This window comes from Trichoderma harzianum, assembly GCF_003025095.1.
Source record: "Trichoderma harzianum CBS 226.95 unplaced genomic scaffold M431scaffold_2, whole genome shotgun sequence".
NCBI lineage: Eukaryota > Fungi > Ascomycota > Sordariomycetes > Hypocreales > Hypocreaceae > Trichoderma > Trichoderma harzianum.
In genome coordinates, this window is record NW_020209250.1 from 1,152,943 (window position 1) to 1,174,952 (window position 22,010).

The 22,010-nt window shown below is 50.9% G+C and overlaps 5 protein-coding genes across 5 annotated transcripts; 1 reads left to right on the forward strand and 4 right to left on the reverse strand.

Annotated features, from left to right (window-relative positions):
* Window positions 1-8,180: 8,180 nt before the first annotated feature.
* M431DRAFT_74838 (hypothetical protein) lies at window positions 8,181-9,578 on the forward strand (the record flags this gene model as incomplete). The annotated part of the gene is made up of 2 exons (XM_024922274.1): window positions 8,181-8,728; window positions 8,873-9,578. 2 exons carry the CDS (start codon window positions 8,181-8,183, stop codon window positions 9,576-9,578), a joined length of 1,254 nt encoding a protein of 417 aa, XP_024778540.1.
* A 608-nt stretch (window positions 9,579-10,186) lies between these two features.
* Window positions 10,187-11,597, reverse strand: M431DRAFT_503822 (hypothetical protein). The gene is made up of 3 exons (XM_024918361.1): window positions 11,046-11,597; window positions 10,809-10,933; window positions 10,187-10,714 (listed from the first exon to the last, which is right to left on the reverse strand). Exons 1-3 carry the CDS (start codon window positions 11,415-11,417, stop codon window positions 10,432-10,434), a joined length of 780 nt encoding a protein of 259 aa, XP_024778541.1. The 5' UTR covers window positions 11,418-11,597; the 3' UTR covers window positions 10,187-10,431.
* A 670-nt stretch (window positions 11,598-12,267) lies between these two features.
* Window positions 12,268-13,197, reverse strand: M431DRAFT_74468 (hypothetical protein; the record flags this gene model as incomplete). The annotated part of the gene is made up of 3 exons (XM_024922227.1): window positions 12,268-12,546; window positions 12,612-12,842; window positions 12,952-13,197. The coding sequence occupies 3 exons, from the start codon at window positions 13,195-13,197 to the stop codon at window positions 12,268-12,270; spliced, it is 756 nt and encodes a 251-aa protein (XP_024778542.1).
* Window positions 13,198-15,056: 1,859 nt separating this feature from the next.
* On the reverse strand, window positions 15,057-16,454 carry M431DRAFT_75660 (hypothetical protein; the record flags this gene model as incomplete). The annotated part of the gene is made up of 3 exons (XM_024922371.1): window positions 15,057-15,397; window positions 15,482-16,037; window positions 16,107-16,454. 3 exons carry the CDS (start codon window positions 16,452-16,454, stop codon window positions 15,057-15,059), a joined length of 1,245 nt encoding a protein of 414 aa, XP_024778543.1.
* Window positions 16,455-16,684: 230 nt separating this feature from the next.
* On the reverse strand, window positions 16,685-18,525 carry M431DRAFT_288747 (hypothetical protein). Its single transcript, XM_024914076.1, has 4 exons — window positions 18,218-18,525; window positions 17,691-17,862; window positions 17,012-17,536; window positions 16,685-16,860 (listed from the first exon to the last, which is right to left on the reverse strand). Exons 1-4 carry the CDS (start codon window positions 18,227-18,229, stop codon window positions 16,844-16,846), a joined length of 726 nt encoding a protein of 241 aa, XP_024778544.1. The 5' UTR covers window positions 18,230-18,525; the 3' UTR covers window positions 16,685-16,843.
* Between the last annotated feature and the right edge of the window lie 3,485 nt (window positions 18,526-22,010).

Consider the following 22,010-nt stretch of genomic DNA (forward strand, 5'->3'; position numbering starts at 1 on the left):
CTTATTTTTTTCATTTTTTCATCATTGTTTCATTTTTTTTTCTCATGGCATTGTTGGTATGGTTGCATCGATTCCTTGCGATCAGGGGACTCACGGACAGAAAATAATACCGGAGAGGTGGACCGTCTGGGGAGATTTGGAGGATCATTCGTGCTTTATGTATATTTCAAAGGGAAAAAGGGGGGGCTCTGGACATTGTTTCGGCTGCTGTCATCGGTGGGCGGAGCAGTCCTGGTTGGCATGGCGCATGGCGATGGGTGGTGATATTTTCCTATTTCCACTTGGGCCTGGTTGACGAAGACGTTCTGGCAGAATGTGCGATGGAAATGGAGAGATGTATATTAGGCAGTTAACGCAGGATGCAAATAAGGTATGCCATGACTTGATGGTGTTATGACTGCATTGGCCTGGCTTTACTTGAGTTGTTCTATTTGTTCTGTGTACTCTAGTAGTCGAAGTTGTGACTTGGAATTGCAAATGACATCAGTATAATGATTTCACCTAGACTTTGTTTTCTTAGTTCTCATCAAAATATGTATGATGGCCATGCTCTTCGACCTATCTTGATTTAAGATTGAGAGCGTTATTATCGTGGTGTAAGAAAGAATAATCTGAGCTGCAAATATGAAGCAGGGAGATGCCATAGCATCAGAGACTATGATTGCAAAGTTTGACAACTGTCTATTGATGAACCACATGTCTGAACATACTCGGCCTCTACAGCTCGGCGATAGAAGTGCTACCGGAAGATTACCGAAACACGGCTGCAGTTGTACAAGGTTGTGTATAGTACCTAGTAGATTTAATGCCTTCCTCATGAGTACGGACTGGAGGTATTCTTGGAAATGTTACCGTTACAGCCGACACCACAAACGTAGTACTGTGCTGTAATAAGCATAAAACATCAGACGAGGCGAAATCCGATGCAAATTTTTCTCGTTTCAGCTGGGTTTCTTTGCCGAATGGACATCCGTCTCTTGGCAACGAAAATGGTCGAAGTGCTTTGAAAGTCTCGTCGAGGTAAACGAAGAAGGCAACCCCCTTAACAAACGAACAGAGAACAGTTTGTCATATTTCGCTTCAAGGCTAGGTGTCTATCATACGATTATCCATATTACATGGCAACACCCAATTGCTACGATACGGCTGGTTTGCCCGAATTATAATGTTTCCTCCCGTTGAATGATGTCGGGGTATAAGAATACATGTAGGCTATAAGCGCATAGCGACGGAAGTGAAAGTGTAGGCGAAACAAAGGAAAGCTCGTGTCCAAGGAATCACACGAGGGTAGAATGAGAGAGTTACCTGGCATGCCGACGATTGATTGGATTTTGAAGCCTCGGAGACAATTAAAAACCTGCCCACTTGCTGCTGTACAATGCAGCCCCTACCTTGTAGCTATACGATGGGACATGGGAAGGGTTTGGTGTTGTTTGTTTACTAGACATACTCCGTTTCCCTTTATTTTCAACTGCTGGCCGTGTTTGTATCAATGGATGGATACCTACCCGTTGTTTTCTAACTCTCATCTCCTCTCGGTCAAGGGACTCGCAAAGTGCAAACCAATTCTAGAATCCATTGGATGCTTAACAAACCCAAACAAGGCAACGGGGCCGAAGCCTTTTGTCCGGATGATGTTACAAACGATCCCTGGCAAATCCCGTCAATAGCCACGGCTATCCTTGCAGAACGAACATAATCAGCCGTCTTCTTTCCCTAAGAAACATATGAAGAAAACAAAAGTTATACCCATAATGGGGATATTCTCCATTTCGCTGGCCTTCTGGAACACGAACAGATTCTTGCCTCGAGTCATTCGCTCGACTTGGCCGAAGAAAAACAGAAAAAGAAGATTCTATAGAAAAGGCTAACGGCGGGCGAAAAAAAAAAAGTTCCCGCTGAGATTTGGCGGGCGCTGCTTCAGCACCGAGTCAAGCTTCGAATCTCTTACGTACTGGAATCCCTACATGAACTTACACGTGCGAGGTTCCGAACAGTTTGCTTGTAAGACAGATGGAAGAACAAGAGAAAAAAGGACCAGACCCTTGTTCACCCACCCAATCTGATGATGATATAACATTTGTAGCGTCGGACATGCTATTTCGCCGCTTTCGTCCAGACGTGCCCAGTAACATGGGACAAATTAGGGAAAAGCAGAGCAGAATACGGCAACTCTGTAGAGTATTATCCAGTAAGGGGATACTCGCCTTAGGAAGTTAATAATTGCAGTGTACTGGACTGGAACAATGGCGAGATGCGAAATGCGAAATGCGAAATGCGGACGCGAAGAGTGGAGATTGATTGCATCGCCGATTCTTTCATGATGCTGGACAGGGCAGGGCAGAGCAAAAGCATCGTCGATTCAGCTCAATACTAGCGATGCTAGATGGCTATTAGATGCTAGCACCTTGGCGATAGTGTCCCTCGTAGTGCTCGTACAGGTCATAACGGTACGAGTAAGCATATTTTGGTGGCGTACAAGTATAGCAACCCAAGCAAGGGTGGATTGTATTTGTCCGCACCCAAGGCAGCTTGCCGATGACCCGACAGGATCAAATAAGGCCCCAAGCAATGGACCTTTGTTTGGCTACTATGGAGTATACAAGATTGAATCCCCGTTGGTGCATCCGCCGTGGAAACTAAGACCCTTTTGTAAGTGGTTTCCGCCCGCGAATCAATGGAGAGCGGATGCTGGAACTATTTCCAAAAGGGCCCCGGACATGCCCTTGTCTTGGCGACCCAATAGGTTCGTGTAAATGGAGGAAGAGAGACAATGGAAATATGCAGGCCTCTTCGGCGTATGCGTCATATTCGCCATTCTTGCTCCGTTGAATCCATCCGGGTTCATTTTTCGCTGTTTTTTTTCCTGGGGGTCATTATTAGGGCATGGGACGGAATCCTGCCCACATCCATCTAACAAGTCAAGTGGGAGCGCAAAAGTTCTCCCATCAAGGTTCCCTTATGTCTCTCTGTCTACTACCTGCTTGATACTGATATGCTGTAATCATTACGAGAAGCAACATGGTAATCGTCAGCACCGGGACTTTTGCACCAAAACGCGGCCGGCGTAAAGTCACTCCCTTGAGGCCTTTCTGTGTGTTTTAGTTAGGCGACTTGACTTGACTCGAGTCTCTGTCTCACGAGAGCAGCGGCCTTGCAATGCCGGCAGAGGCGCAGATTAAGGCGTCAGTTCGGATCGGCATTTGAAAAAAAGGTCATATGCGGATGCGCAAACAAGGACGGAACATGACTCTTTCACCAGATTGATCAACTGCCTAAAGCGGTGGGGAGAAAAGAGGGGGCGTGGGCTTCGAGAAAGAAGGAAAAACGCAGTGGATGGAATCAAAAACAGCGCAGACAGGGAGTTGGCATTGCAGAGGATCAGAGGGATTGACGCGGCTAGTTGAGTTAGTTGGGTTATGTTTTGTTGTTGCAATAGCCTCTAGTTTGCATGATGTGACAGGTAAGAAGAGTAAAACTGCTACTCGTACGTGAATGACAGTTGATCAATAAGGATTCGACGCCTGTACTAAGACAGTATACGTCTTGTCAACACGTACTGTGCATGACCGTTGGTACTACCTATGGATAGACAGCCCATCCATGATTACCTGTATGCTTGATGTAGGATGTAAGTAATCAGATCGGCTGCTAAGGCCCAGGTGCCGGCGGAAGTACCGGCACGTTTGCAGATGAGTCGAATGTCCTCGACAAGGTTTGCTGATGCTAGGGATCCCCCTCGACTGGAAACTGATTGGTGTGGCATGAGCCCATGAGCAAGGCCATGTACCTAGGGGGTGCATTTCCTTTCAATTCTATTTTAATTTGAGCACCAGACCGACCTGAGCCCATACAGTGTATGTACTGAAGACAGGACAGACAAAAATAAGAAGAGCAAAAAGTCTCGGTTTACTCGGGGGAATGTGCCTGCCAAGATGCAAATGACGGCAAAGCACAGTGCTTATCTTATTGCTTGTTCACTTCGGAGTCCGTAACGGCCGATCATGCCTCTGTCAGGAAACCAAAAGACAAGCCGCCGGCTATCGAAAGTGCGGTCCGTAGCAAGATTCTAACAGGGCAGATACCAGGCAAGTACATATAGCCAGAAAGACGATTACAGCGGATTCAGTGTCCTATATTTTACAAGGCGATATCGGGCTTCGATGCAGAGACGGGATGGATTGATTAGATGGTTTGCTTACTACGAGTAGCGTACGTACTCGTATATGCTGGGCTGGGTCAAGCTACTGCTGCCAGAAGCAAAATCGGACGACCGGGCATGCGACGGATCTGTTTTATGCGCCGGCCACACGTAATTCAACGGCAGCAAATCTGTGCTAAGACTTGCCAGAGCCACAATTGGCCATGTCGGGGAATTATGATCGGAGCCGAAGTCCGCTTCAGGATTCTCTTGGAATTAAAGTGTATAATAGGAATAGGTACCTAGTAGTCATAGGATCCGTTAGGCTCTCCTAGCAAGTATTAGGCCTATGGATATCAGAAACCGTTGTCTGACATGAGACGAGACATGGCGAATAGGTACCTACTCGTACAGGACGCCCTACTAGTCAACAGCTGTTGATCCTGCTTACCTCTTGAACTGCCGTAATCACACGTACGACGCACACGCATTTACACAAATTGTGACAGGTTCCAAAGGCTGCTCTGCACATGATGCCCCTTTGATGAATGCAACAAATGCCTTGCCTACCATGTATGTACTCGTACAGTATGTGCTTGTCCAAGCAAGTCCATACTTTGGTACCAGGTAACATCGTATGGCGTGCCCGTCCAATAAAGTACTCACTCCATCCTGTGGAGAAAGACAACAGTTACATAGAGCCACTGCTCCGTCCGTGCCATTACCAATTACCAATACATATTGCGGGGGTCGGAGTTGCAAAGCAGCCAACCGGCGGGACGTGACAATGGGAGCAGGGCTCCTTGAATGGGGGATGCGGCTTTCAAAGGTGCCTGGGCACGTCCAAAAGTTCCGAGATGCTGGAGGGGGGGTGGCCTGAAGGGGTTGAAGGGCTAGGGAGGGGGTATGTAGGGGAAACGGACCCTGCCGTAGTAGCACAATTGGCGAGCTACAACTTGGCGTAACCGCAGGACAGGAGAAATACATACACAGCGAGTGTTATTGTTTAAGGTAATATGTATCATCATTTGCGACCTGTATGTGTCCATCCGTGGTGATGATGGGATTCGATGCTGCAGGTGAGAATTGATGGCGCTGCTGCTGGCACTGAACGAGGGAAATTGAAGCAGATGAAACACAGATGAAAAGAGTGTCCAATAATAGAAGTGCAATTCATCGGCGACTGCCCAAACGAGAAAGGCACCAACACGCCTTAGATGTACAGACTCGGGCCGTACGGGACGGACATCCAAGCTTTAAGGCAGAAAACCCGCAGACAAAATAAAAAACCTCTTTTATATGCTTCTTGCCTATGTACCATCAACTGTGCGAACGAGAGCGATGGAGGGTGTCAATCCTTTTTAGGTCTCAATCGCGGGATACGAGCCACAACACAGCACAGCACACAAAATACTGTAGTTGCAGTAGGTATTTTCAATTGACGCCCTCGCTAGCGGGAAATCGCCCATCTCCGAGACCAGAGGATCCCATCACTTGGCACTTGGCACATAAGCTTGTTCGCGATTCGGCGCCGACGCAGCCGCGTGATTCGCCGGTCCTTTTGCCAGTGCGAACCTGCCCAAAGGGGGGGATCTCCCCAATCCGGCACCAGGTGGATGGGAGGAAGGAGGATTTTGTGTTGTGTTTTCCCCCGGAGTTTTTTATTTTATTTATTAATCTGATGTGGCATGGGTTGCATACAGTACATGTACATACGAGTATGTGATTGCAATAACCTTAGCAGTTACCTTAGGTATGATATATGAGATTTACATGCGCTATACCTGCCTGCTAAGCCAAAAGAACAAAACTATCAACTTTATGTGTACAGCTTCATTTCAAACCCCGCCTTCCAACACGCCCTGCGTGGCACCTACCGCGCAAGGCTTAGCGCACCCAGCACCATTTTTTCCCAGGCGGGGAGGAAAAAGAGAAAGAGCAAACAAACCCAAGTGGCCGGGCCCTCTTTTTCTTTTTTCCAGTAGCCCTTTCCCTTTTTTCCCAATTGTGCGCTGCAGTCAGTTGGTCTGTGCTCGGTATTTAGTTGTAGANACCAGAAGGAACTTTTTGAGAGGGCCCGGGTCAGCCCAGAAATAGCAGTCTGTGAGTGGGCAAGGGGCGGGCATTTTTGGCTGTATTTTCTTTTGTCACGCTGCACGGAGGTACCTTTGTTTAGTATTGCTCGTAATAACTGGCGACACGTATGATATATTGCTAGCACCCGAACTGACCTGCAGTGTTTATTACCAGCATCGAGGTAACAGGTTACTAGAGTCATTCATTGTTTGCTTAATGCAAAAACACAAGATTTCTAGTAGGATTGGCGTATATTGGCGTATTATTACTGCCTCCTAGTACTTGTAAATGAGCCTCAAAGGGAAAGAGATAGGCAGATCGCTTCGAAATTAGCACAAATGGCAAGGTAAGATACTAAGGTCACTCGCTCTCTCTGTCGCCATCAGTACTCCGTAACAGGTACCTATACCCGATCATTGACTCTCGTTAGCTGGTCGCTGCACTCTGTTCGCTAGCCCTTGTAGGTATCCCATACAGGCCGCTCCCAAATCCGTAGTATTTGCACAATTGTGGGGAATCTGTTCGTACTTCGTATGTACACGGCAGTACGTACCCAATCCTGCCTGTCCATCTCAGCTGCTCGTTGGCTCTCTCCTCTTGAAACACCAATCAATATTCCTCAATGGCCTCGTCTCGTCAGCCTCCTTAAACCATCGCTGACGAGAACCGAACTGCCATCTCATCTCATTGTTAGGTAGGAATCATCGTCGTCATCGCCCCTCGTCCTCGTCGGAGCATCGCATCGCTCAACGGACTTCAGGTATATCCGCGTCCGCATCAAAGGCGCACAAACCAAAAACACAAAAACACAAAACCGCTGGAGCAAGGAGCCGCCTCAGCCAGTAGTGGCGTTTCCCCAGCGCCTCGTTGGCCACTGGGCTACTGTTAGCACGGCTCTCCCGGGTCAGGCTCCCGAAAGCGGCTCAGCTGGCGAAAAAGGGTCCGTCCGTTGGTCCAAAGTTGGTCCAAAGAGGCTTCCACGGTCACGGCTACGGAGCAAGTGAATCTGATGCTCATCAGAGTCGTCGTCGTCGTGGCGCGGCTTCGTCTGGATCCTCGGTCCACGCCCATCCCCACAGCTGCAGCTGCACTCGCGGCGACACCCCCTTGGGCAAACCCCTGGCGTTGACTTACATGAAATGCCAAAGCGTGCCGTGTCCGTTCTGTCGCCGACGCTCATTCGCCTGTCGCCGCTAACGACCTGCTATCCTCCGTCCTGCTACTACCACTACTTACTACCACCATACAGTAGACGCCGCAAAAGTCTTGCTCGCCACCCGCACGTTTCCTCAAACAAGCACCTCCCGTGTCAGCGCAGCGCAACATTGGAATCCGCTTCGCATAAGCTTTCCGACTCTTCCTGGCAACCCTGAGAGGGAACGCGACGCATCGGGTCCAGTGCAATACCCGACAAGATTCACGCATCGAAGCCCACAACGGGTCTCATCGACACTAACAAAAGAGCCACCGTGCAGGGCTCCAGCACCTCATTGCGACCACGGCCCCGTTCTTGTTTCCTGTCTCGTCTCTCCATTTCGCCCTTCACCCCTCCCCACCGTGCTCCTCTTGAGACTCTTGTTTCCTCCTCGTCCTCGTAGTTGTCGTTTGTGATCTTCACTCGGGTTCATCATGCGCCAGGGCGGGTCGTTATGAGCACAAACGGTCATGATCCATCTACGGAGACTCCTCCTGTCAGCAGCAAACGAATAGAGTTCCCTGTCGCCAGCCGCCCACGCCACTGGAGGCAGATCGGATTGCCAGTGCTACGTCAACACACCGACTCAGCGCCCGTCACCTCAACGCCGCTCTTCCAGTCTCCTGTTTGCCCCGGGACATATAAGCCGGGCCCGCCCCCATGGACCGCCGTGGCTCGGCCGGAGAGAATGGACACTCACCGACCCAGTCTGCGCCGCCTCTCCGGCGGCGTCTATCAATGGAGGAGGACATGCACTATCAGCGCATCATGACACTGTCTCAACAGCGGCGTCCATCACATCCACCAGCTTATCCAGACGACGATCTACCCATGATGCAAGGAGAAGGAGATGGTGCTGGTGGAGAGAGGAGTGAGAAGGTCGAGGACAAGGACCCAGCACCAGTGAAGAGCAGTTGGCTGGATCGTATTAAGAGCAGAGGGAAGGAACCTAGGGTGGCCAAAGTGGGTGAAGGTCACGACGACGAAGGTCACGATAGCTCCGACATCATGGTTGGAGGCCCTGAAGAGCTTCCTAGCTACTCAAGCTCTATTGCCATCGAAGGCATATTTCACAAGAAACATGAGATCGAAAACACCACCAAAAGAGCCGAAGATCGCCAGTGGCATACCGTCTCTGTCGTCCTCAACGGAACTGCCCTAAGCATCTACAACACCAAGAAAGACTGGGGCTGGGGCAAGGCACGCGATGGCCCTTCCATTAGTCCCGACAATCCCCCTTGGATTAAGAGAGCGAAACTCGAAAAGACGTATAGTCTTTTGCATGCTGATGCTGGTATTGCTGCCGACTACAAAAAGTGAGTTGTTTCTTGCTCATCCTTACTATTGTGTATCCCGCATATCACGACGAAGGCCTCATCAAGTGAGGGGGCTGAGAGTGGGAAAAAAAGAGAAGGGGAAAAGCTCTCATATGGGCATGGACTAACCCATTCTACTTCTAGACGTCGTTACGTTATCCGAGTGCGAGCTGAAACAGACCAGTTTCTGTTGTCTTGTATCGAACTAAGCACGTTTGTCAAGTGGCTTGAGTGCTTGTTTGCGGCTATTGATGTTGCAGCCCCCATCGATGAGCGAGATTTCCCGCGCGACATGTCTATCCCTAGAATCCAGCGAATCCGGTGGTTCCGCAGCCAAACAGGCGTCGTCTATCCAAGCACCCAGCCGGAAATTCAGCAAGACCCTCCTCCAGAGGCCGAGACCTCCGGTTCTCCTGATGGAACAGAACAACCACCTTCATCTCCTCCGCCTCTGCCAACACCGACGCCCGCGCCTTCACGACCTCGCCCGGAGGAAGAGGCACAGAGCACCGAAGTTCTAGCTCCCCACCTAAGAATCGATCCCAGGAATGACCCATTTCATACCATGAGCACATCCTCGTACCCAAATCCATCCATTGATCCTCATACGGGCAAATGGTTTCCTGAACACCAGTGGTCAACTGCTCACGATCTTTTGTACGCCAAACTTTGCTACAGCAATCTACTGTTCCGAAGCCCCCGCAAATCGAATTATATCATCAGCAAAGGGAAGCAGTGGTTCGTCGACTGGGGCACCGGCAGAATGGTCCGCGTGCTCCCACCAGCCTATGGCGAGATAGAATACTTTGGCCCTTGGCAGGTCATTCATACCGAAAACAGAAGGATTTAGAGGGATGATCTGGATAAGATCCAAGGCATGAATGTGTCGCATATTAGATGATCCCAACCGGAAAGGGACATCATGGCACGGGTATATATTGCGGGTTCAGATATGCCAGGCTCACCGGCACAAGGCGTGAGGTGTCATCAGAGACATTATGAGTCTCGGTTGACATTCGATCATTGGCTCCATGGACATGGACAGGATCAGTCCATTTGTTTTTCTATATCTCATTTTACATGATACAAGGGCCTGATTATCAAGGCTTAGGGGTCCCATATAGGAACTGGGATGTGATGGAGGGAGTGGTTGGCTCTGCATTTGTGAGCTTTTGGAAAAGGTGTTGGCTTTTGCTTTGTGCATACAGGGGCGTCTGGGAGGAGCATTTTACACATACATAACCGGCGGCAACAGCATCATGGACCGGAGTTATTTTTTCTTTATTTCCTTTACCTGTCTCTCTTTTCTTTCCTATATCTCTCTGTTGTTCCATTGCGCATTTCAGACATGTACAACTATCTCCATTGCATGGCGACGGGGAGTGCGAACGCGGCTTACTTGTGCATGCTTGCTAGATACAGCTGCACGCTAGCCTTTTGTATATATCGCAATACATTCAGTTCATACAAGGTTCTCATTCACTACTGCCCAAAGGTGAAGTCTAGTGATAAAAGTGAAAGCTGAAAGCAACGTAAATTCGTGGGGTATCATTTAACCAAAAGCCCAAACCGAAATCCAACTAATTCAACAACCTGACGCTCTCAAGTATTGACCCATGCAGATGCCACCATCTATCCAACACAATAGCGCCCAGATATAAAAATCTCAGAAAAATGCCTCGCATAAGAAACAGAACGAATGGCTATTCCTCCTCTGAAACCGTCTTGTCTGCCTCCCTCGCCTCCCTAGCCAACTGCGCCACCACGGGCTCCAGCGCCTCGTTCGCGCTCTTGACGTCCCCGACGGTAGCTTCCAGCGAGTCGAGCAGCTTTTCGATTTCGGCGCGCTGGCTCTGGATCTGCTCGTACAGTATGGCGTTGTGGGACTGCGCGGTTTGGAGGCGCGCGTTGAGCAGGGACTGGTGGGAGGCGAGGGAGGGGGCGAGATGGGCGGAGAGAATGTCTTTTGCGGGGAGGAGATGGGGTCTGTAATGATTTTCCCATTCATTAGCGAACTTTGCTTTTGGGTTCTGGTCTTGTAAAAGATTGCTTGGGGGAGAAGGGGGAGAATAAAACGCACGGAGTTGGTTTGGGGGCGTCGGGGGGTGCTGAGATGCGTCGGTGGGTGGCTTCGCTGATGAGAGTTTCCAGGTCGTTGAGCTTGGGGACGACTTGTCTCGTTACGAGTATGCTTTCAAATTCCTTCTGCAAATTACCCATATTAAGTCAGTCAAAGATATTTTCAACTTTCCCCGCCCATCACTACAAAATAATAAAGAGAAAGGAGAGGAAAAGAAGGAAAAGAGAGAAAACGAACCTCGCACTTCTCGCCTAGCTTCTCCACCATCTGCGCCTGGACCTGCTTCAGCACCGGCTCGGCCCTGCTCGCCACCGTCGGGTAGCACGCCGCGAAGTTGTCCCATTTCAGCTTGCCCAGCGTGCGCTTGAGGCTCTGCGCGTAGAGCTCCTGCAGGCGGGAGGCGCGGGGGCCGGGGACGACGGGCTGCTGTGGTTGCTGTTGTGCTTCTGCGTGGGTGTCGTTGTTGGGAGCCTCGGGATGGCTGTCTTGGTGTTGGGATTGTGTCGTCGTCGGGTCTGGTGTTGTTTCGTCGGTTTCCATGGGTGTAGATGTTTGCGCTGAGGTTGACGATGCTGGAGCTTGGGAGGGAGGTTGTGATGTTGTTGCCATTGGACGATTTCGCAGGCTGGGAGAGATGGAGTATAAGAGGAGAACGATGTCTATGGGCCGCAATTATAGTATCGTCTCATACCAGGGGATGGGATTGATGTATATGGAGGTGTATAAAAATGAAGAATCGCACAGCATGGAGCAGGAAGAAGCAATCAAAGGTCAATCGTGGCTGAAGGTGCTTTTGCTATTGAGGCGCGTTATCAATTGGAGGGGACGCGACGTGGGGTGAAGTTCCGACGTTGGTTGGGAGCACGTGACAGCAGCAGCTTTGGTGGAGTAAGGTAGCTGGCAATTGCCTTTCTTGGTCACTTCATTCTGCCTGCATGTTAGGAGTACTTCAACTGCAACGCTCATATTGAGTGCACTTCTTATCGCGATCATAGCTGTAAGGCATACATTTAAACAAAAGAATTCCAGCCTCATTACTCATCTAGTTGGATCAATCAATATATAATAATATCAAACAATGAATCATAAACAATAATATATCGGCTGAGCACCGTACGATGTTTATGCAAATCCGCTCACCCACTTGCCCCAAGTGCTGTAGTCCGTTGACCCATGTCTATCTCTATATATTCCTGCCAACTCATGTATAGCTCCCAACCGTGCTCTCTTTATACAAGTGTCTCTTCTCCTCTCGCCTCCCTCGAGTCTATGTAAATCTCTTTATCTTCCCTCGTCTCCCTCGCGAGTTGGTATCAGAATTTTGTTTCTTCCCCACAGTTCATAACACAGTCATAAATTCACCATTGCATCGTCGTCATCCTCCTCCTGCCGAGGCCAAAGACCAGCCCAAACCTCGTCCCTATCTCGTAGAAACACATATGAAAAAAAAAAAAAAACGTTAGTTTGCTGCCAGGATTTCGGCCGCATCAGGTGCCGAGGTACGATCATTCTTGCCGCCATCCATCTTCAACTCTTCTTCTTCCTTCTTCTTGCGATCCAGCTCCCGCTGGCGCTGATGACTGACATACGTAGCGTACCGGATCGTTCCCAGCGTCAGAATAGCCATGAAGAGGATGCCCACCACGGACCGCCGGATGAGAATCCACCGAACGCCTTCAATCTCCGACTTGGAGTCGCTGCTCAGCATGATGCTTATTTTGTAATTGATTTGTTGAATCTGCCAATCAATTAGCAATCACAAACTCTCTTCCCAATCTCCAGGCGGGTCGGTTGGGGACGTACAGCACTCTCCGCCGCCTTTTGCTCTTCTCTGACTGTCATCTTGCGGTCGTTGAAAATCCCGCGAACATTGTCGTTCAGAGTCAGCAGTTCCTGGTTCAGAGTCTGCGTCAAAATGTCGACTTCGTGCTGGAGATGCGTGCGCTGTTGCCGGATTTGCTCATCCTGGCCCCGGCGATTGTTCTTGATTTCGGCGCTCAGCTCCGAACACGCAGCAGAGAACAGATAAGATTCCTATAAATCAGCGTCAGCCCATTTCCACGATCTAGCTTGGTAGGGAGCACATGTGCTCTCTTATTCACTCGCTCCGAACAAGTAAAAGTGGGATGGAGCATTGTCTCACGTTTTCTATATCGCTCTTGCTGACAAGTTTTTCTTGCGCCATGTCTAGATTATGGGCCAGGATCGTCCGGATAGCCTTCATCATAGTGATGGCTTGGTCGCTTGAATAGCCCCCTTCCTGCAGCTGCTTGACGAGAGAATAGCTGTCAAAGTGATGAATATACTTTGGCGGGGTCATGGAGGGCATAGTCGTTGCCAAATTCTCGGGAGCACCCATGTAATAGACAGTATCCAGCTTGTCGCTCATTTTGGTGCCATCTCCAGGCTTATTGGCCTTGGGCTCAGCGCTCCCGCTACCACTTCCACTCCCATCGCTCGGATCAGCTTGCTTGGGTGCGCCGAGAGGAATTGCGTCTGCTCCCACATTCGCCGGCTCTGAGGACTTCGGCTCTGCCTGGCTCCGAGCAGCCTTGGGCTCCTGCTGCTCACTCTTGAGAGCGGCCGCATCGATCTCCGGGGCGTCAGTTACCACCTGGGCTGGCTTCTTCTCGCCATCCTGAAAATACAGCTTGCCAATGTCAGATTTGGCCTGAATATCGGCTGGCGCATCCGCTTCTATCACTGTCTTATCGGCCACTGCGTCCTCCGGTGTCGGCTTGGCTGAGACGTCTTGTTCCTGTTGGCCCTGCTGGTCTTGTTGCTTCTGTTGTTGCTGTTGCTGCTGTAGCTTCTCCCATTCTGCGGGTTCAACAGCCTTGCCGTGCCTCTTTGCAAACAAACTATTCCACCTCGTAGCCGTCGATGTCGTTGTCGTTGTCGCCCATCCCCTCGCTGGGCCGCAGCCCCTCGTCGCAGCTCGCAGCAATTGGGGATACAAGAGCGTCAGTCTCCCCGCCGCAGCCATGGCGAAAGCAGGTTCAGGACTCGTCGTGCCCGGGATTGAGTGATTGTTATGAGGCTAGAGGACTCATGAGGTTCGGCGTCGACAAGTCAAGTGCCACAATATTCCTCTGGGGAAGTAATTAAAGGAGCGGAACGAGGCCATTGGCAAAGGCAAAGGAGTGTGTGGGACATAAAGTGGCTATCGTCGGAACAAGTGCCGCAGCGGCAGAAAATAGCGTCCAGGTTGGGCGAATGGCGCTAAAACATTGATCCGCCATCGTCATCTCGAACATGTGCCGAGTATCGCATGTCACTAGGTAATACTTGGGCTGTTGGGAGGTAGCTTGTGAGTAGGAAAACAAACCAGATACAAAGTGCTCATTAGTTTGAGGCCCAAGTTATTCATATCAATCATTGGACAATCACACCCTCGTAGAATGGACAATAGAGCAGACTTCAAAGGCATCAACAATTGGTCCTCATTCTGTAGCGGGACATATTGAGCATCCCAGACTTTCTACAGCTTTCTCTATGGACGTAATCCCAGACCCAGGTGTCAGCGCCTCCCAACCATAACGATAAAGTACATTTGCATCCCTCGCTATCCTATGTGCCCAGTGCTGCCCGGTTCCCAACATCCATTGTAAAGGAGTGACCAAGTAGAAACGCTGAAATCGGTAGACGAGGTAGAAGAAGAAAAGAAAGGAAGAAGACACAGAGAAGAAAAATTAAACAAGAGGAAAACGATAAGAAAAACAAAACTCCCAATAGTCCCCGGAAGAAAAATCCCAAATTTGTGTTTCGTCATCCATGAAAAAATGCCAAGTTCCGGGATGAATATACCGCCACGTCTTATTCGCATTTGTCCTGACAAATATCCAGAAACGACTGGCCCCATGCCGTCGTCAGTAAAGCCGGCCAAGGGGCAGCCAAGCCACTATGCGTCTTTCGTTTGCTATATTAGAAGAAGAATAATCGAATGAATAAAACAGACGTGCACAATATTAATACCACTTAGCCATGCCGTTGAAAAATAAGGACGACAGGGAGGGCTCTGCAGAAGGGCGCCAGCCGTTCTGTGACCCCGCCCCATCAAGGCAGGCAAATGCACTTGTGTAATTTATGTTTCTTTCACATTGGAACCACCTTTTCTTTGTAATAGAGCAGTAGTCGTTGTCCATGTTGTTGGTGGTGGCAGTGTTGTCTTTGTCGTATACATTTATTTTCCAAGAAGCCGAACTGGGGAATGTGCTCAGCCAACATGCAACTCGACGAGTAGCCTGACTACTCGGCATCTTGCACCTGCACAGACACTCCGTGGATAGGGTTGCTTGAACCTTTGTCTGTGGCATCAGTGGATGGGACTCCGACCGCGCTGGCATGAGTGCTGGGCGGGCTGCTGGTTTGCGGGCTATTGGTTTCATGCGTCAGGGAGGGAACTTCGGCCACAGAGTTGGTGTCTGACTGAGTAGATGATTCGCTCTTGGAGCCACTCAATCCGAGAAGCTTCTCCAGCGCCTGAATCTGTCGAGACGCCACACTCTTCTTCAGACTGTAGAATTGGGGTTTAATCTCCTCGACCAAGAGGTCCCTCTCTTCACCCTGTAGCTGACCCAGCATCTTTTCTGTTGACAAGTTAGCACATCGTCATCGTAATCACAAATGACATTGGGTTGTTATATCGCGCCAGTCACAGGCAGGGGACTTACGAATGACATAATTTCCAAACTGGTCTCTCATCATCTGCTGCAGTGGGTTGTTTCCATCGGGTCCGGTAGTTGTCAGCTGCTCTCGAATGGTCGTGCGCTGCGCCGGCGTGCCGTACTCAATGCACTTCTCCACAACATTGGACGCAAATTTATGCTTAGAAAGGGTGAGGAGCTGGCCCATGACAAGCTGAATGATCCTCTCGCGATCCTCTAGTTCGCCGTTCTGGATGACGTGCTGAGCCACATAGTTGCCGTACTGGTCCGTAATGAGGATCTGAGCTGAAGCATGTAGTTCGCCCATAATCTCCGCTTTGTCGGCCTCGGTGCCATATTCCAGCAGCCGTTGTATGACTCGGCAGCCATACGCGTGAGAAGCCAGGGGCGTCACTTGGCCACGCACAGCGTTCATAATAAAGTCAATATACTGTCTCGGGACGAGTTCAATAATCTTCTGGACAACATGGTTGCCGTTCTGATCTTTGATTACTCGCAAGATCTCAGGTTCCAGTTCCCGTGTCAGCTCAGCCTGCTGTTCGACCAGGATGTGCTCAAGGGCCTAAAAGAAACGTTGTGAGCAATTGAGAGGGAATAAAATTCTGAGCGGGGAGGGACAGTTTGCACTAACCTTCTGGACGACACGACAGGCGTAAACTTGGACTGAAAGATCAACCACTTTCCCCTTCATCTTTTCCGCCAAGATTTTCTTCTGAAGCTGGCTTCCGTATTCAAAGAACTTCTGCACGACGTAATTGCCAAAGACGTCTTTCATGAGTTGAAGGGCGTTGGGCTCAATCTCGCGGAATATCTGCTCCTTTTCATCACTGTTCGCAGATTCCAGTTTCTGCTGGATGAATCTCGAGCCATGCTGATCTCCACTGAACTCCACAGCGTGGTTATAAATGTCCCTAAGCTCGTAGCGCTTGTTGGACTTGTTGCCGTTGACACGGAACTCATCCAGTAGGGCACTGCGCATGCCTTTGCTGGGATCTTGGTCTCGGGAGGGCCGAATTGGCGTCATGGAGTTGAGTGGATACCCAGGATGAATCGAGGGGACGGGATAGTTGGGCATGATGGGGCGGAAGTTTTGTGTATACGCCTCTGGATAAGAAGGTGAATACTGGTTGGCGATTTGGCCATAACCAAACTGGTGGTTTTGGTAAAACTGCGCGCTTGGGTAGGTGTTCGCACCAGCAAACTGTTGGCCTGAGGGCCTCCGCTCATGCTCGGCCGTCCGCTGGCCTCGTGAGGATGGCCTGCTCATCCAAGCATCTGCACCCGGAGCGAAAGCTCTTGAGCTAGAACCCGAGTCCAAGCGGTAGGTCGAGCCGGGCGCCGGCGAGACTCTATCGAGAGAAGGGCGCCTTACACTAGAAAGCAGGAGAGGATCTGCTGCGCCAAACTCGAGGCCGTTTCCAATCCTAGAGGCGCCAGTCTCGCCCATCCACGGCAAGGTAGCGGGGTTAGAATGGAATGGCACGGAGGCAGGGTTAAATGCCTGGCTACCGGGCGAACCGTTGATGGTGATCTGACGGGCCATTCTCAAGGAGAGATCGTCATCAACTTGTCTGTTGAGGCTGAATGCTCGCTGATTCGCTACTTGGGGGAAAGATAGAGGGTGCTGTCTGGTCGAGTGGATGGAGTTGCTGGGAGTATGGCCGCTGCCCTGATATATTTCAGCATAGGCTGGAGAGCCTTGCGACTGTCGAGAGGGCGGAAGGCTAGCATCTCGAGCCTGTGCAAAGGCTGCCATGGGATCCATGTAGGCTGCATCTTGGGGGCCTCGCTTCTGAGCGGCAGCAGCAAAGGCGAACGCTGCCTCGGTCTCATCAACAAAGGTGCCGGGAGCGCCCAAAGACTCCTTCTTCATGCCAATGGCTGACGGGTGATGATTCGCATAAAAGCCAGAGGCATTCGGAATGCCTGCATCTCGTGCTCGGCCGGGAGAGTTGCTGACGGAGCGGGCAGGGTTTTCTGTGCCCCAGGGCTTGGAGTTGGAGCCCCAGACATCGGCCTCGGAATTGGCGTGGAGAGCGCTCGAGCCAGTGGGATTTTCTTCTGATTCTGCATCACAGTCGTGGTGAGTCGTGTGCGTCCAAGCAAAGTGCAGTACATTACAGTACAGGCAGGATGAGGATGAGGGTGAGGGGGTTGGCCGCGCTGACGCAATCGGCATGCCATGTTGCCATGGACAAGACAAGCAAATACGCACCTTTGGATCCCGCAGCACGATCTCGGTTGGTCTGAGGGAAGGACGACCAAATGTTTTTGCTTGGATAGAGGTTGGCGCTTGGAAAGCCCGAGCCCGAGCCTACGGGCTGCTGCTGGGCCTTTTCGGCAGATCCAGAGGGCATGACAAAGCTTTGATAGGCCCTCAGCCGCGTCTGTTGAAAAGAATGAAGGATGACAGTTAGCGATTGTGCGGCGGTCAGAACAGAAGCAAAGACGAAACAATGCTGAGGTTGGGACGAGGGCCAAGGCGTGGGGAGTCAGGCCTTTGTGACCCGCTAAGGGCGAATCAAGCCTCCTTCCGTGGGCGCTAGGCTGGCGCAACCTTTTGAGACACTCAAGCGGCCCCCCCTCTGACGTCGTCTTTCCGCGCCGGGATCAGGCTGGGGGACGACGATTTTGGGTTGTGGTGCTGTTTGCACTTTGGCAGCGGGCAAGGGTTTGAGCAAGTGGGGGAGAGGATTGACGAGAAAGGGAGAGTGGACGAGGTTGTACCTTTGGCTGACTCACCGTGGTCGCCATCTCGGGCTTTTTGCTCCAGGTCAAGGTTCAGATTTCAGCGGGCTTCCTTAAACGGGGAGCCAGCGAGACGAGGGACACTGCACTGGACTGCAGCTAGTGGTACAGGTAGGTACCTAAGATAGTGGCCGTTGCGCGCTGACGGACAGCTGCCGATGCACTGCACAACCACTGCCAGGCCTCGCGCTGGTGCCAGCAGGCCACTGCAGGATGCTAAAGCTGCCTGGGCGGGGACTCGACTCTGGGGAACGACTGGAGAGTTTGGCCGCGACACAGGACGGACCAGATAGCCGACTGGGCTGGGTTGGGCTGGGCCTTTGTTTTCTGTGCTGTGCAGTGCAGCCAGTGGACACGTTTCCGACCCCTGTGCCTTTCTTTGTTCGCAGCCGATAAACTAAGGTAATGTAAGGTTTGGATATACAGGTACTAGTGAGCAGGCAGGAAGCCGGCGCAAATAAGTACTCGGCGGACGGTGGTCCTCCCTTTGATAAGGGTTTGACTTTTTGAGTTGAGACCGCGTCAAACGGCCGACAGGACGGGGGCTGAGCCGTGACGAGACGCGGAAAAATTGGGCGAGCAGCAAGAGAAGCTCATGTATGTTTCGTCGGGAATCCTCGCTGTGCTTGCTCTGTTTGTCTGGGGGGTTTTGTCGACTCAAGACTGCGGTTTCGATACGTGTCAGCGGCCTAGCGAGTGAGTCGCGGGCGTCTCTGGTATGTAATCAGGGTTTAGGTTTTCTTTGCAGGGTCAGGGAAGATGAAAAAGGTGTACAGTGCAGGGGTGGAAAGCATTCAACAGGAAGAGAATGTGAGAGAGTGAGAGAGAGCACAGGATTGTGTACAGATAGGTTTGGTAGACAATTACGATAGCCAGAGAGGGGGGGAGGCTGAGGAGAGGCTCCAAAGAAAAGGGATCAGAGATGGACTCAAGGTGGCACTATCCGTACAAAGTGCGAAATGAAGGTTTTCCATGCGATATAGATGTGGGCAAAGCAGCGGGGCCTAGAAGACGAGCTTGTTCCAGATGGCAAAACTCACAGTCTTATTCCGAGGGACGCAGTTGTGACCTGTCAAGGGGGAAGACCTTGTAATATGTAAGATGCTTGTTTTTTGCTAGACCAGGTCGAGGGTCGTTCTTTGATTTATATATCTTTTTTCAAAAGTACGGACTGCAGACTGCATGTACAGAGATTAGAGTACCGAGAGGGCCAGAGAAGTCGATTCGGTGCCAATTAAGCAGAGGAAGAGGAGAAAATGCGAGTAGAGTTCAGGGCGAAACAAAATGGACAAGGAGGGGCGCCGATGGGGGTAAACCTTGTGATGCCGTCGATGACGAGATGAAGTGGGCGATGGGAAAATTATGTCCAGCGTGGCTAAAGGCAAGGCGATTTGGGAGAGGAAGAGAGTGAGAGAGAAGAACGTGAGAGGACTGGGGCCAAAAGGTGCGGACTCGACGGGTTAGATGTATGTCGGCCGTACTGAGGCGAGGAGGTGAGTCCAATGCGCAGAAATGCTGGGTCGGAATGTAGATGTAGCAAACCTGGGCGAGGATCGTGTCAATGGCCGACGTGCCCTCGAATCACAGGAGGCGTAGGGATGGGAATGGGTAAGGAATGTGTCAACAGGGAGGCAAGACGGGATTGAAATTGAATTGGCTTCTATTCTGGCTCTGGCTCTGATTCTGATTTTGATTATGGCCTTGATTTTGATCCTGCCAGTCCCCTTGTGTGTGCCTGGCGCAATACTTAGTTGGTACGGAAGTGTGTTGGGACCCTGAGCGCGTTGAAATAGCGGCCTGGCAAGCACGCAAGCAAGCATGAAAGCATGAGGACAGGCACCGACATGGAGGGCACAAGCGGGCAGCAGCGCTCACAAGGGCTCACCGTGGCACTCTATCTCTTCGGCCCATCTGCTACAGCTCAGAGCGTGTCGCACAGCGCAAATGGCGTTACGAAACATGTCGTGACGGGACGAGTGATTGGGCCGGGCGTTGGCCTGGGAGAGGGGCCAACGAAGGGTGCTGGCAGATTCCGAAGTATTGATCGATAGTAGGGTGCATCAATGGCATGCCACTTCCGTATGCCGTACTGTAGACTCCAATCCTCAGTCAATAGAGTACAATACAGCCCGTACAATCAATACCACCACCAATTCAGCTCCCGTGAAGCTTGCGCCATTCGGCACGAATTGACCCAGCACCAAAGCAAGCAAGTGGAGGCCCAACCTAGCAATCAAGCATATCGATGCTACGCTGCTAGAATTGGAGGGGTGACGGTGCAGCACTAGGGCCGGCCATTTGTGAGATGGGCAAGTCAGTCTATAGTTCCCATGTATTGACTATGTTGAGTCGTGATAAGATGAAGTGGACAAGATCACTGACAGGTGTCCCTACAAGGCAGCTGGTATACTGAGGTACCTGCCCGTAATAAACATTCATGATATGGACAGTAAACAACCTGGGCCACGTGAAGTACATTCGATTTGTATTTACGTGAGTAACAATTATCACAGCAATCTACCTATCTCTCTTTATCTCTTTTTTCCTTCTTTCACTCCATCAGTCGTATACCTTACCTACTATCATATCCAATTGAACTGAACTGCCTTCTTCATGTTTTCAGAGCGATGTAACGCCGACGAATACAGGACACATCACCTGCAATTATTGTCTGGCGGAGAGAGACGGAAGACACACGGCACAGCACAAGAAACGCTGGGCTCGGAAGACCAGCCCTCTCATCCGCCGCACTGCAGATCGACAGCCACGTTTATGCCCATTGATGTGTCCTGAAGTAAGACGGCCAAATGCGCCGCAAGCTTAGATGAACTGTCACCGCCACGAGCTGATTTGAAGAGCCATGCCACAGGTACTATCTACTAGCTGTAGATGCCTGCAAGGGTCGCTGCTAGCAGAAGATCAAAGAGCATGTCCAGGAATACACACTTGACACAATACAGTACATGTACCAGGCCAAAAGGGCCAAGTCAACTCCGAGGGGACGAATAGGCAGTTGAGAAAGTGGACGCAACTACCGAGAGAGACCCGCCTGGACTTTGTTGACGGCACTCTGTAAGGAGACATGGTTCGGGGTAATATCGACCATCCGTTCCATGCGGTCCCACCCGTGTCTCGATTTGCTTCCTTCTTACGGAACACTGACATGGACCCTGCTATATTTACTTCTTCTCATCTCGTATCTCACAAAGGCGCCGATCAGTGCAATGCCAACAGCCTGGACAATGACAATGAGAAACATCGAAAGAAGAAGGAAGACGGGAAGAAAGGAGTTAATTCGAGCGGCGTGCATCGTCATGTGCCTTGACCCCTGCTTGCGGCCGACCTGAGATCAATATACACAAGTCTCCGCTGACTGGGGCTAACACACGACATGTCCAATCAAGCTCAGCAACTTAATGGATGTTGATCAGCCAGGCGATTGACATCCCTCTCGCCTGCATGCAGATCCCAACCTTGAGATGACGGACTGCCTCATCCAGGAGGCACATGGCAAATCGCTATTCTGGCGACCGGCGTCTCAATTGACTTGACTGCCTTTGCGCTGCCGCGTATGTAAACCCGCCTTGGATGTGTTGATTTTGGTCCAGGGCAGGGCGGTCCACCCACGGCCTCACGCGACCAATAACTTCGCTGCGGCGTCCTACATGTCTCTCACTCATCATCTGATTCTAGTACAACTGCTACGGAGCATTTGGTGCTACAAAATACGAGGCATCTGCCTACCTACCTATAGTAGACAAAGCAACTTCGTGTTGTTTCAACGGCT